The 13,253-nt window shown below is 38.6% G+C and overlaps 1 protein-coding gene across 5 annotated transcripts in view; it reads left to right on the top strand.

Moving 5' to 3' along the window:
* Positions 1–214: 214 nt before the first annotated feature.
* kiaa1522 (KIAA1522 ortholog) overlaps positions 215–13,253 on the top strand; it is a 36,294-nt gene continuing 23,255 nt past the window's right edge. Inside the window, exons 1-2 of one of the 5 annotated variants that reach the window (XM_026930009.3) lie at positions 215–477; positions 1,503–1,783. In XM_026930009.3, the coding sequence (XP_026785810.2) occupies positions 1,534–1,783 (250 nt within the window). In that variant the 5' untranslated portion in view covers positions 215–477; positions 1,503–1,533. Of the gene's footprint in view, positions 493–1,502; positions 1,784–9,599; positions 10,239–13,253 lie in introns of those variants that run through there. The other 4 variants (XM_026930006.3, XM_026930007.3, XM_026930008.3 and 1 more) reach the window with 4 other exon arrangements.

The raw sequence follows: 13,253 nt of genomic DNA, 5'->3' as shown, positions 1-13,253 counted from the left end.
AATTATAAACAGATGCTAACCAGATGTCACCTGATGGTACGACAGGCAACTACCTGAGAAACCTGAGCAAGCCCTGGAAAGGAATAGTGAAGAAAAACAAGACATGAGACTGCCAGAAAACAAGGGGAACAACAGAAAAGCTCTGTCTGAGAGCGACGAGCAAGGCGGAGAGGGGTGTGTGTGGGTATGAGAGAAAGACAGAGAGAGAGAGGAGGGAGAGTGTGAGAGAGGGAGGCAGTCTGTCATTGTGAAACAGCACTGGCTGGAATACACGTGTGAGTTTGCAGTTCCTCTTTGCGGAGTTGAATAGAGGCCAGTGCAGTCCTGGAGCTGGAGCAGACAGAAGGGGGAGGACTGACCAGCATGGAGCTTCAGTCACCCCGAAAGAGCTGAATAAACAGCACAGCAAAGCTCCGACGAGACGGAGAGAACAAGGCAGACAAGAAAAGAAGGGAAGATCCCCTCAGGAGTGTTCTTGTATGTATGTAGTATGTATGTATTCATGTCCACCAGCATGTAAATGTGAAATATTTATGTTAGAGTAGAAAAGATCCTTAGTATATAATATATAGAGTCTGTAATATATCACTGTGGCTGTATTTAAGCTTGTGAACATAAGTTTTAGTGTTTACGGGTGGGTTTGGGGATGATTGTTTTGTACCGGGGGTGTGTTCAGGAGTGTGTTTCTCATTTGAGCAGCTCTCATTTTCTGCTTGTCTGATGCACACAATTGGATATTGCAGAGGTCGAGCTGTTACACTGTGTAAAAGCTGCATCACTCTGCTCTGAGAGATTTTTGCCACAGGCACTATCCTGCAAAAAACAACGTGCTTGTGGCAAAGCTAGGAGTTCTCTACTACATACCTCTGACAGGGAGGGGAGTTTTTTTTTTCCTGCATTTTTTTGTCCCTTCCTTTCTCCCATTTTGTTCTCTTTCCTCTGTTTTTCCAGTTTTCATGACATAAATGAAATTAGGAGGCTTAATGAGAAGGCATTTTTCTTTAGGATGACAATATTGCTGAGGCTACATTTTGCACATACTGGAAATACTGGCTAAACAAGGACTCACAATCAGCTGAACTGAACTGCATGTGAGCCATGGACAAAATGCCTGTCCCTCAGTCTCTCTCACATGTTCTTCTTTCTGTGGCGTAATACAGACATGACACAGAGCACTAACCTTTGGATTTGTGGTTATTGCTTGAACAAGCTAGCCACAAGTCAGGATGGACAGCATTCCTGAATTTTTGGTCCCTTACCACTCCTTCCCAATGTTTGTCTTGACTGTTCTGTTAATCTGTTATCCATAAAGATGAAGAAAAATCCTTGCACTCAGGCATTTTAGCCTGGGCAGCAGGTGTAGCGTGTGCATGTGAAGGGATAGTTGTGTTTTGAATAGCTTCCGTCTATCAATATCACTGACTATACTTTTACAGATGTTTACAGATGATTAAAAATAGACCATTTTTCTTTTTTTTCCACCAATGCAACTGCTATAACAGGTGACAGGATTGGAGTAAGCGACAGGTGAGGATGTCCAGGAGCAGCTCCACAGGGGACCTGGTGCCCAAGGACATCACGGAGATGCTGGCTCTGCAGAATAAAATAAGCAAGAGCAGGAAGAAGCGTGGCTCATCTCTGAGTCGGACTTTCAGCTGGTTTAAAGGCAGTAAACCAAAGAGAATTGTCAGTAATGGTCAAAGTCGGTCAGGGAGGTTGGGTGGTTGGACTGGAGAGTGTACTACATTCAGACAGGCTGCTGACAATCATGATGTTTCCAAAGGTAAGTCACATTTCAGATGGTTTTGATGTGTAATCTTCATAGTGGTTTAATTTGTCTTCTCAGGCCCTGGTACAGTATGGCAATGCCTGAGACATTTTTGTGACTTTTGAGAAAAATATTATACGCATATGAAGATATGTGGTTTGTTTGTGATCTGGTTGCTCATTTGGTTTAGTCTTGTTTCAGAATGTTGTTATGTCCCTTTAAGGAGCATTGTTGATTCGAAGTGCGCAAAGCCCGTATTTCAGCCAGTGATGACACAATATGGGGACCTCAGAGCTCGTCTTTGAGAGTCATTCTTAAAAACCTGCTTGGTGAGCTTGGTGGACTAACCAGAACAGTAGAAAACTATTCACAAAGATGGCTCAAGATTGTTTTGTCCTGTGGGGTGAAATATACAGTCTAGATGTTTGAAAAAGACATACATTATAAAATTACTGAGCTATTCAAATAATAATAAAGCACTGTCCATGGAATGGACGAAGAAGGCTTGAAGGTTTACCTGGATGCTCTCCATGAGTGTAAGATCATATTGGAGGCATTAGGTTTTTGAGTTAACTTCTTATACTGGATCCCGATCTTCTATTCAGGATGAAAACTTTGATCCAGGCATGCAGTAGAGAGCAGGCAGTGTGAGCCAAAATGTCGACAGGGCTATGTGAGAGAGGAGGGAGATTAAAGACACAATGCTGTATTGATCCAAAGAGATGAGAGAGTGAAGTCCATATTAAATGCTTTTTTTTTTAATTAGAGCACACTCTCTCTTTCTCTTTCTGTCTCTTTCTTTTTTTCCTCTCTGTTCTCACAGACATTACAACTCCTGAACTGCAGAATTACAGGGAGGTAGAATTACACACGCATACAGTTAGCCAATTCAACTATTCATTACTGCTTATTATGCTATATTGTTTACCCCACTGCACATTACTATGTTCTTTGAACCCTGGTGTGAGGTCTAATATGGTTTAGGTTGCTAATACACTCGACAAGCTTACACTGGTAAGATAAGGAAAGGAAATTGCTAAATAAAAGTCACAGCATTGACCTCAGTGTCTAAGCAGAGAGCATTTGTTTACCAACTGATGGAAGTGTTTGAGGCAGGATCTGGTTGATGATGTTTAGTAGATTATCAACTTATCCCTTTTTCTTCTGCCTTGTCTTGATAGTCAGGTTTATGGTTGTTGATGTTTAATAGACAATCTATAGGCTATCAACTTGTTCCTATTGTATAAATCTGTCTCCAAACTACTTACAGTTAGAGCCCATTACCAAGAGAAAGAAAAACAAAATCATGCAGCATTTCATTTTATAGAAATAAAAGAATGAGCATTTGTATCAGGGAGTAAGTTCCTTAATCATCCAACATTAAAAATTCTGCATTAAATTAATTGTTGTCTGGACACAAGAGTTTTAACATGGAAGAGATGTGTAAAAAAGTTATTACGGCCCAATGAAGCTAATCCCTTCTATACAGGGCTATAGAAGATGATTAACAATAGAGCATTAAGGTACAAATTGGACTTAATGACAACTGTTGTACCTTTAAGAGTACAGTATGATACTTATTTTGATACACAGTATGATACACAGTGTAAGCAGACCTGCTTTGTTGGTCATCTCTCTATCCTGAGAGTCCACCGCTCTGTCCTGATTCAGGCAAATGCAAGCACAGCTATGGGCTGTGGGCTTGATAATGCAGTGCTAAACCATTGCATCAGCCTTGTTTCATTGTGCTTGGTCTCCATCCACCCCTTTCCTCGCCTCAAGGGGCTCTATCCAGTCCAGAGGCTTTTTAAGGGGTGAGATCACTGTGTGTGGGATTCCCTCAGTCTCTGTCCAGGTTAGGACATGTTACACCCACACCCGTAAACACAGATCATTTGGATATACATACTGGTTGTTGTAGGGATTGTAGATCAAGATGTGGAATGTACTGATGACATCGTTTTTTTCTTCAACCAAGTAGGAATGATGATAAGCTGTAGGCGTCATCAGTGTATTGGAAATGTCAAATGGAGCCAACCGGAAAGGTGATAATGGCTTTTGTTACAAGCAAATGCAATATCTGTTTGTTATCAGTTATGGGAACGTCACCACAGGGAGGAGATCTGTGCTCAAATGGAAGTGGAGGAGGGGTGAAATGTGACCGCTTGATAATTACACTGGAAAAACACACAGCTGAATGTTTAATGATGTCTAGTGACAGTGATATAGATGCTCACAATACGTCACCGAAAACAAATATGTAACTGCATACAGGAGATGAAAGACTCGGAGAACTCAGAGAACTCCAAGAATATAATGTGTTTCTGTTTGATACAATGTTAAACTTGTTGTAGAGAGCATGTGGAAAGAGTGTTAACATTTATTTATTATGCTATTTAGGCCTAGTGTTTAAGCACTGAAGGACACTTTTGGATGTACTGTATGAGCAGAATAACATATTATATATTTTAAATATATGGAATAAATATAATCATATCGTCATTCCCCCAAAGTCTGTAAGGGGATGTGTTGGCTTATATTAAAAAGTAAGTGGATTGTCTAAGAATGTATAGTAATGTATAGGAATACCATGAGTAAAAAACGATAAGACTTTATACCTTTAGTGTGTTTACAGACAGAAATTGTTAATAATCAGGCCTAAAAAATTTAAAGTTGATAGTCTTTTGTAATTAATTTGGGATTTTGTGTAGACAATCTGAGAATTGAACACACTCTAGAGAGCAATAGAGATAAAAGTGATTTATGTTAAATTACCGTAATGCTCTCAACACTGCAAGAAATGACATCTAAGCAAGGGAAAATACCTTGAATTGAGTCAAATGTGTCTAGTATTTCCCATTAAAAGGTTACAACAAACCAAATATATGATTACTAAAACCTTTTTTTTTTTTTACTAATTTCAAGCTTGAAATAGTCTTGTTCTATCGGCATTTTTTAATTTTTGCTAATTTTAAGTATTTATTTCTATAAAGAAGCAAAATTATCTGCCAATAAATTTTTGAAGTGAGTGAATTTTGAAGTGAGTAAAAAATGTCTAGTAATAGGTTTAATAATCTTATATTTGGTTTGTTGTAATCTTATAATGAGGAATACTAGATAAATCTGACTATATTCAAGTTATTTTCACTTGCTGTCGTTTATTTTTTTGCAGTGAGGTGATTTGGAGGTGATTTACATCTTATATTTGCCTAAAAGTCAGTGTACACTGACTGTCCATAAGTGTGGATAACATACATTAAAGGCCTAAGGTTTTGAGCTAGGTGCCATCAAATCCCAGGACTGCTGAAAGACCACAATTTCGGACTTATTATCCCGTCATTCATCTTAAAGCCTATTATTCAGTACCTACTAAATACATTTTCAGTAACTACAGAAAAAAATAAAAGGAAATGGATATAGTTATGAGAAGGAGTAATGTGAATCAGGTCCTTCCAATAAAAATAGGTGAAAAAAAGCTAAAAAAAAAAAAAAAAAGAGGCTGAAAGATAAAGAGAAAATAATTGTTCCTTTTAAGTATAAAAAGCATATCCTGTTCTCTTTCTTTCTGTCTTTCTTGGAGTTTTACAATAACACAGACTTATTTGGAAGTTGGAATGATAGAGATGTACTGTATGTTTGCTGTGTAAGCTTTGGAGTGCAACTCCAGCTCATCCTGGTCATCTCATGTGTCTCGCTCTGTGTGTGGGGGGGTTTTGTTATGTAACTCTCAGTAATTAATACACCTGGTGACACATGCACTCTTACTATTTACTTCACCTGACCTCTCTCACTTTGCTTCTTTCCGCCACCTGCTTGGCAAATCGACTCGACTGTTGTCTGTAAGTGGTATGACTCACTCCACAATTACTTAGGAAGCCATTAAGTCTTCTTTTTACTATAAACCTCTAGTGGAAACAAGGAGTCAGGGCTCTTGCACACCTCTTTTAATGTCAACAGTGGGAAAAACTGAGTGGGTAATCCTTTTGTAGTTAGATTTTATGTGGCTTTAATCCATCGGCTGGTCTGGTGTTTGAGGTACGGTGACTGTGAGCTGTGATGTTAGTCCAGTGAGACAGAGGAGGTAACAGTGTGAACGGATTGAAATAGTTCAGCACTGCAGGGGATAATCACAGTGATGTGGAACATGTATTAAACCAAGCTGACAAGGTCACAGGCGAAGTGGCCTCAGACAGGGTCATGCTGGATACACCCATAATTATATGACACATACCCACACATACACACAAACACACACACTTTTAGACCAGGCTACCAGACCAGACCCTTGTGACCAACAATAACAGAGATCACCACAGAGACAATAAACTCCCTTCCTGTTGTCATAGCAATCAGTGTGTTACCTCAAAACCACCCTCCATCACACACTCGCTTTTTTTTCTCTCTCCCATTTTAGTTTCAGGAACATCCTGCTACTTTCCTATCTCAGTCATCTGAAACACAGTGGCTGTTAATGAAATGGGCACAGGGCCAAGACCTGTGGATAAGACAGAGCAGCACTGTCATGGCCTTGACAAATGTGCAATGAACTATTTATTCAATGTTTCATTTAGGGCCATTGAAACAGAACTGTAGACAAACTTTTAACTTTTATAACTTTTATATACACAGTGACATTCGATGGTGGTTTCAACTACTGTAATACACCAAGTTATGAAGTCTAACAACAGAATGGTCTATAGTGTGCTGTTTGAGCATCCAACAGAAGCAGAACAGACAAATGTCTGTAGCAAGTCTACTACCATGAGCTATTAGCTATTGTCAAAAAAGTAGGTTATTCGATTTCCAAACATTTATTTTTCAAAAAAAAATGTATGATACCCAGATATTTTTACATGCTGCTAAAGAAAGCATCCCCTAGATGCTTGTAACAACTTATGAAACTGGACAACACTTAAGAGAATAGATGCCTGTTTGAAAGGCAAGCAGTGGTCACATCAAATGTTTTAATTTTTTTTTACACTCACAAACACTACATTCTTTTCACTCACTTTGTACTCACTTTCTCCTGTCATTGCACCTGACCAGCTGTGTGGTTTAATCATACTGAATGCTGAACGCCTTGCCTTTCCTTGCTCCTGACATATCATATCACATCAACCTTGAGATTTTCCTACCTTCCTGCTCATAGCTCAGACCTAGGCATGCCAGGAATGGAGACAGGACACAATGGACACAAAGATTTTCTGGAAGAAAAAAAAAATCATGCTACCGGCGTCAAGCCAGAACAATGCCAGCTTGCGTTCAGGAATCTTACTTATCAGTTCCTGATTCTTTTAGTTACTCACAAATGCCAGTGGTCATGAATACCACAGCGAGCAGCAATGGAACTAGCTGAGAAACAAACCATTGTCTCTGAGCCTCTGAAGGAAGGCATGGAGAGGTGCATGCTGGCACCAGGTGAGTGCTTGGAGAGTCTGCCAATCTCTGAACCTGCTGGAATGCAGCTGGATGGAATTTCGTATCAATTCCAGCTGCGTTTCGACCCACATTCCAGCACGGCAGATTTCCAGCTCATTTAACACAGTAGCGGATTTGAGGGTGAGAAAACATTTAATTTACCTGAATGTTGTAGAAGGATTTCTGCCCAGTTTGATGTTCCAGAAAACAGAAAGCATTCTGTGATTTTAGATAACTCTGCCAAGCTGTGTGTGCCTCAACCAGAAGAGGGCAGTATGAATCAAAACACTCCATCAGTAGACTGCAACTATGCCAGAAGGACAAACTTCTTGTTCACAGCTCATTTTTCTCACTTGCTCTCCATGGACCATCTCTTCCCCTGGCATTAAACATACACTGGCTCAGGCTGTGTTCAGGTATTTTAGTAGCCTTCTGGATAACTGGATTAAAGCAGTGGGGTAGTGAGCTAGGGTTAGCATAGATATGGGTGAAATTCTTGAAATGTCATTTGTCCACTTTGATCATTGCCAGAGGATAATTCACTAGTCTTGATCACTATGGCTAAATAATAGATTCAAAGTTATCTGTCATAACCAACAGAAGTGCTGCTTTTCATGCATTTACAAAAGAATGACAATTGTGACTTCTCCATTCCACCTCAGACTTCTGCGAGTGTCTAAACTCTATAAATGTATAAAGCAATGACTTGGATACATATCGCTTTTAAATTTTCATGTTCGTTTTCAAATTTTCATCAACTCCCTGAACAATTATGCCTAGTCTTTAGAGGTATAATAAAAAAAAACTGCCCATAAAGCACACACAGCATATACCCCTGGGTGAAATTTAGATATCTGGCTGGCATTTTAGAGCCAGCATTTTTTTTAAAGAAGGCTTCATAAGTTAGATCAAGAAGGCTATTCTAAATAAAGCACCATGCACCCCTCAGGGCATTAAATCTTTGTCATGCAATATCCACTTCTTCAGATCACAAGCCAACTAAAATACCAGTGTGCATTTTCTGGGCAGGAAAGAAATCAATAGGGAAGAGAGAATTTAATGAAGCAGGCCTGCAGTGGAGCAGTGATAGGACTGAAGAAGGCTGGCCTTCTGGATAGAATGTAATGTAAAATCCTAAATAGGCAGCATCTAGGTTGTATTTATATTACAAGCCTGATTGCTTGATCCCCATTTTCTTTGTCAGATCCAATCTTTCTGTGTTTGTAAGACAAATATCTGGCTTTAATGCAAACAGATCCCTGCCCTGAAACAACACACAGGCTTTCAATTTACTAATCAATAACATCACGTGCATGTCCATGCATCAGTACATGTGAGGCACTCCATCAGTGCAGTAGTGAGAAAATCAACTAATCATCAGCACAAGCCTTTTCAAAGAATGTTCACTTTGGAGAAACTATGAGCTTACGTGCTACTACTGGAACTTCTTGTGAGTGTGGTGGTGAGGGTGTTTTTGTGTGGAAGAGGATCCAGAAGTGATATGTGCAGGTGTCATAAAAAAATCAGTACCAATCTGACCCTACTGATTAAGATCACAATCTTACGCCCATGGCTTCTGTCATGTAGTATAAACATCCGAATCTAGAAGAAGTTTATTGGTAAAGTAAATTATCGAGGAAAAATTTCAAGGAATGTGATTTGCCAATGAATTTGGCAGTTTCTCCATTAATGCACACTAAAATTAAAACAGTAAAAATGAAATAAAAGAAATAAAAATGTAGGAAAAGTGCAAATAAAGATCAGTATATACAATTACAGCACATGTACAGGACAATCATTTGAACAGTGGTGCAGATTGAACAGAGGTGTAAACATTATAAAGGTCACATTCGTACAGAGATTTGCAGAATTACAGATAGTGACCCAGTCACTGACTGTATTTATATTGAGACATGTGACACTTTAATTGCACATAGGTTGAATTCTTTCAACTAATTATGTTACATCAAATGGAAAATGGTTTTGAACAGAATTAATTTGATTTCAAATATATACCATTTGGATTGGTATAGTTTCTCCATTCAGATGGAGTATGTTGAGAAGAGGTGCATGTATACTTGTTAAAGGACTATTTTCTCAAGTGAATTTTTATTGCAAGTAGTGGTAGTGGACTACTGATTAAAAAAAAAAAAAGAGCACCCCTAGCTGACAGATCTGGGATGTTCCTGTGAAACAGCACCACATAAAAGCATTGGCTAACAAGGTCATTGAAAGCTGAAAAGCATATTAGATTACTTGACCACAGAAACAGATATGGACAGAGAGAGAGAGAGAGATAGAGAGGGAGAGAGAGAGAGGGAGAGAGAGAGAGAAAGGGAGGGAGGGAAGGAGGGAGGGTGGGTTAGGCATACAAGAGAATGGTAACAAAGATAAATGAAGGAAATACGAGATCCAAAAACAATGTTCTAGTGAACAGAGAATAAATGGATATAACCAGGAACAGGAACATACTGGTTTTATAACAGATAAGATCAGAATGACAGGACATAGGAACATCCTTGAACACACATGATTACTCTGATCTTCTTCTAAATGCTAGTTAAGCTAACCTGCATAACATGAAAGAAGTGTACATGTGTGGCATGTGTGTGTGTGTGTGTGTGTTATCAGGGGTGGGTAGGGCCAGAAAGAGCTGGCTGCAATCCCTCCTTCCTCACTAGAACGATCCGTAACTGATCACCGCTGAAAGGAGAGTGTTCTAAACAAGGAAGAGAGGGTGGTGTTCATACACACCATGCACACAAGCAGCCTGGATTGCTGGCACTGCACATAGTGTGACCGCACTGTCCTCCATCTGCAGCTGGAGTAGAGAGTCATCAGGAAGAGAAATGAGGAACTAAAAGAGTAGGAGGCTCCAGATGTGGCAGATGTTCTGTACACTTTGGGAATCTAGTGCTTTTGGGAGGCTACAGTACTGTCATGGGAAACCCCATCAGCAAAAAGAAGGCAAAGGCCAATTTTATCACCAACCACCACCCAAGTAAAGTTAAGGCTTTCTGGAATATTGGACATGTGGACAAGTTAAAACCAGGTAGGAACAGACTGGAAAGTGCTTGTTTTGGGGCATTTTATTGACTTCTTATCATCCGTTATCCGTTATCATTGTATTTGGTTAAGATAAGATAACATAAAGCTACCAGTTTTGTCAAAAATGAAGCCTGATCCCAATCCTTAACTCCCCCTTTTAATTCATTACCAAATTATTTTAAAACCCTAACAGATACATCCAGAAATTAAACTGGGAGGAGCTTAATGGAAGAGTAGGAATACCGAAAAACTAAATGTCTCATCACATGACTGTAGTTAGTCAAATGAAGATAAAAACAACTATTACTACATATGACAATAATAATAATTGAATGGCACTTTCACAACATTGTTGGCATCCATGAAAGCAGTAGGGCTCTCCCAGTGCCAGTGTGACCTAACATTTTTCATGGCTGTTGTTAATGCCTCAGGAACCTAAAGTAGTCACATTTTAATGTTACTATACAATATGCAGAGGCTCCTAGATTTTTGTGCATACTATCCAGTTGTCATATGCTTACACATCCTTAGTCAGCTCTACAAAGGTAAGACAACATCAGCAGTACCACATAGGCACCACTTCTATGGCATCATGGTGCTTGTGGTTAAATTAATCGATAGTCTAGCCAGTAATTCTGAATATGTTATTATTACTATGTGAGTCAGTCGAGGACACGTGTGTGTGTGGGTTTCTCTTTAAACCTGCCCAGTGTCCATCGCTCAGACTATCTCTTCTGCAGCCAAATAATAGCCAACAAACAGGTTCACACTTTCAGGCTACTCACACTATTGTCTTGCTATCAAAGGCCCTGTTTGTTCTCTTTTGCTATGTTACTTAATTAGCTTATTTACGAGGTTGTTTGTGTGTAAGTTGTGCTTGTAATAGACAGGAGATCCACTATAGTAAATCTCGAGAGCTGAGAGCCTCCTCTAAACAGAAAATCAAATAAAAAAAATAGAACAAATTGCAAAATCACATGACCATGACTCCAGTCTATACATAAAAATACTTTTTATTACTGTCTTTTTATGATGTCTTTCTTTTTAAGAATGCTTTGAAGCATGTGTGAGAATATTCCAAGCCTCAGCTGTAACGTTTTAGCCCTATTCTTTCATATAATTTACTTTCTAACAGGACTCACTGTTTTCACAGTACATCACAACAATGAGGTTTTTAGGAAATATCTCATTATGAGAGAACAAGTAGTAAAGCATTAAGGTTTGCTTCAATGCTTAGTGATAATTGTGTGTGTAAAGAGCAGTGTGTGGAAAAATGTGGGGTGTTTCCTGTGTTTTCACCACTCAGTTTCCACCAAAAGTATTTAAGGGAAGTACTTATTTAAGGGAAAATCTGACCTTTCAACTAGGCTCACCAAAAACACTATTTATTAGGCTTGCAATAATAATAATGATAAGCTCTGTTTAATGCCAGGGGCTGTAGTGTATAGATGTATCCCCTGCTTGTCTTTGTTCTCTGCATAGCTGATCCTCATTCAGAGAGAAGGGCTGAATCCCAGTCTGACACCTCACACATGACTGAACACCTCACACAGCAGAAGGTCATGTCAATATGTATACAGTATATCCTCAGAACATGAAACCAGAAAACAGAACATGTATAATGGTTTAATTGCCTGTAATTTCATCACCTTCTAAACTGTTCAGCTAATGATTGGCCTTTATCAGAGGTTGAATAGATGTTAACCTTAATAAGTTCTTAATGAAGACAGATGGCTTTTCATGGTCATGACTGGTTATGATAAACACTAGGAACACTAGCTGCTGACACTTTATCATTTTTTATGGCTTTAGTTAACATTAATGCACCATGAAATTAAGACATTAACAGTAAGAAATGATAGCAAAATAACTCTAGAATTCATTGTTGTTTGATCCTCTGAAATAACTACTATTTATTCCATAAGCTCACAATGATACACCAGTATACCATAATGCATTAATTAATTGACTTAATTAATTCATTGACTGTGCTTTTCTGTATTTCACAGTCCAAACATTAATATGTTCTTAGTCATGGATGAAATTAACATTAGCTAATTATGATGTTTGTTATTTAGTTACTAATTAAACAAACATAAAATATGTCTTAAGTACCTTGTTAACACACATTGTATTAAAGCTGATTTCTTTTAGTTTAATAAAGACTTAATATAAAGCATTTTCCATTATCTCTGACTCATCCTTATACTTAGTATGCAGAGAGAGGAGACCTTGAATGTATATAGGGAGGATTATACTGCCTTCTATCAGGAAGCCAGAGAGAAATATGAGGACACAAAGCAAATGGATTTATTTGTCTTTTTTTGGCAAGGTTAAAGATGGTGTGACCATGCTGAAATAAGCCACTATAAAAGACCATTACTGAGATTGCATCTTATCCAGATATACAAATGACTTCTGCAGGATGCAATACAGACAATCTGATCACCCTGAATTATATGTAGCACATCTCTACATTTGCATGTTTTAAAAGCCAATCTTAAGTAAAGGAATTCTTCTTCATTGATTTTATTTAATTAAACATGCAGTACTCATTATAGCCAAAATACTGCCAGAATTACAGATCAAGACATACTGAGAGAGAGAGAGAGAGAGAGAGAGTGAGAGAGAGAGATTTTACTTAAGGTTGGCTTTTCAGTAGAAACACATAGAAAGTGTTATTTGCAGAAAGTCCTCCTGAACAGTCTGAATAAATCCCAGGGTCAGCGTGTGTGTGTGTGTGTGTGTGTGTGTGTGTGTGTGTGTGTGTGGTCCACATTATGGCATTCCTCACAATCCAAATTCAGGAATTTCACTTGCTCAAAATCCTCCTGAAAATCTCTCTGGTTAGCTCTATAATATTCAGTGTTTTATGTTTCACTAAATATTAAAACTCCTGTAACAACATGCCTCTTCTCTAGAAGTGGGCAGTCATAAGATTCAATGTGACTCCAACTTAGAACCTGATGTTTGTCATTATTCTGACCTTATTTATCTCCAGTCTAAAAGTATAAGACTG

The sequence above is a fragment of the Pangasianodon hypophthalmus genome, chromosome 23 (genome assembly GCF_027358585.1).
Source record: "Pangasianodon hypophthalmus isolate fPanHyp1 chromosome 23, fPanHyp1.pri, whole genome shotgun sequence".
NCBI classification, from domain to species: domain Eukaryota; kingdom Metazoa; phylum Chordata; class Actinopteri; order Siluriformes; family Pangasiidae; genus Pangasianodon; species Pangasianodon hypophthalmus.
This window is presented reverse-complemented; position numbering and strand designations above follow the sequence as displayed.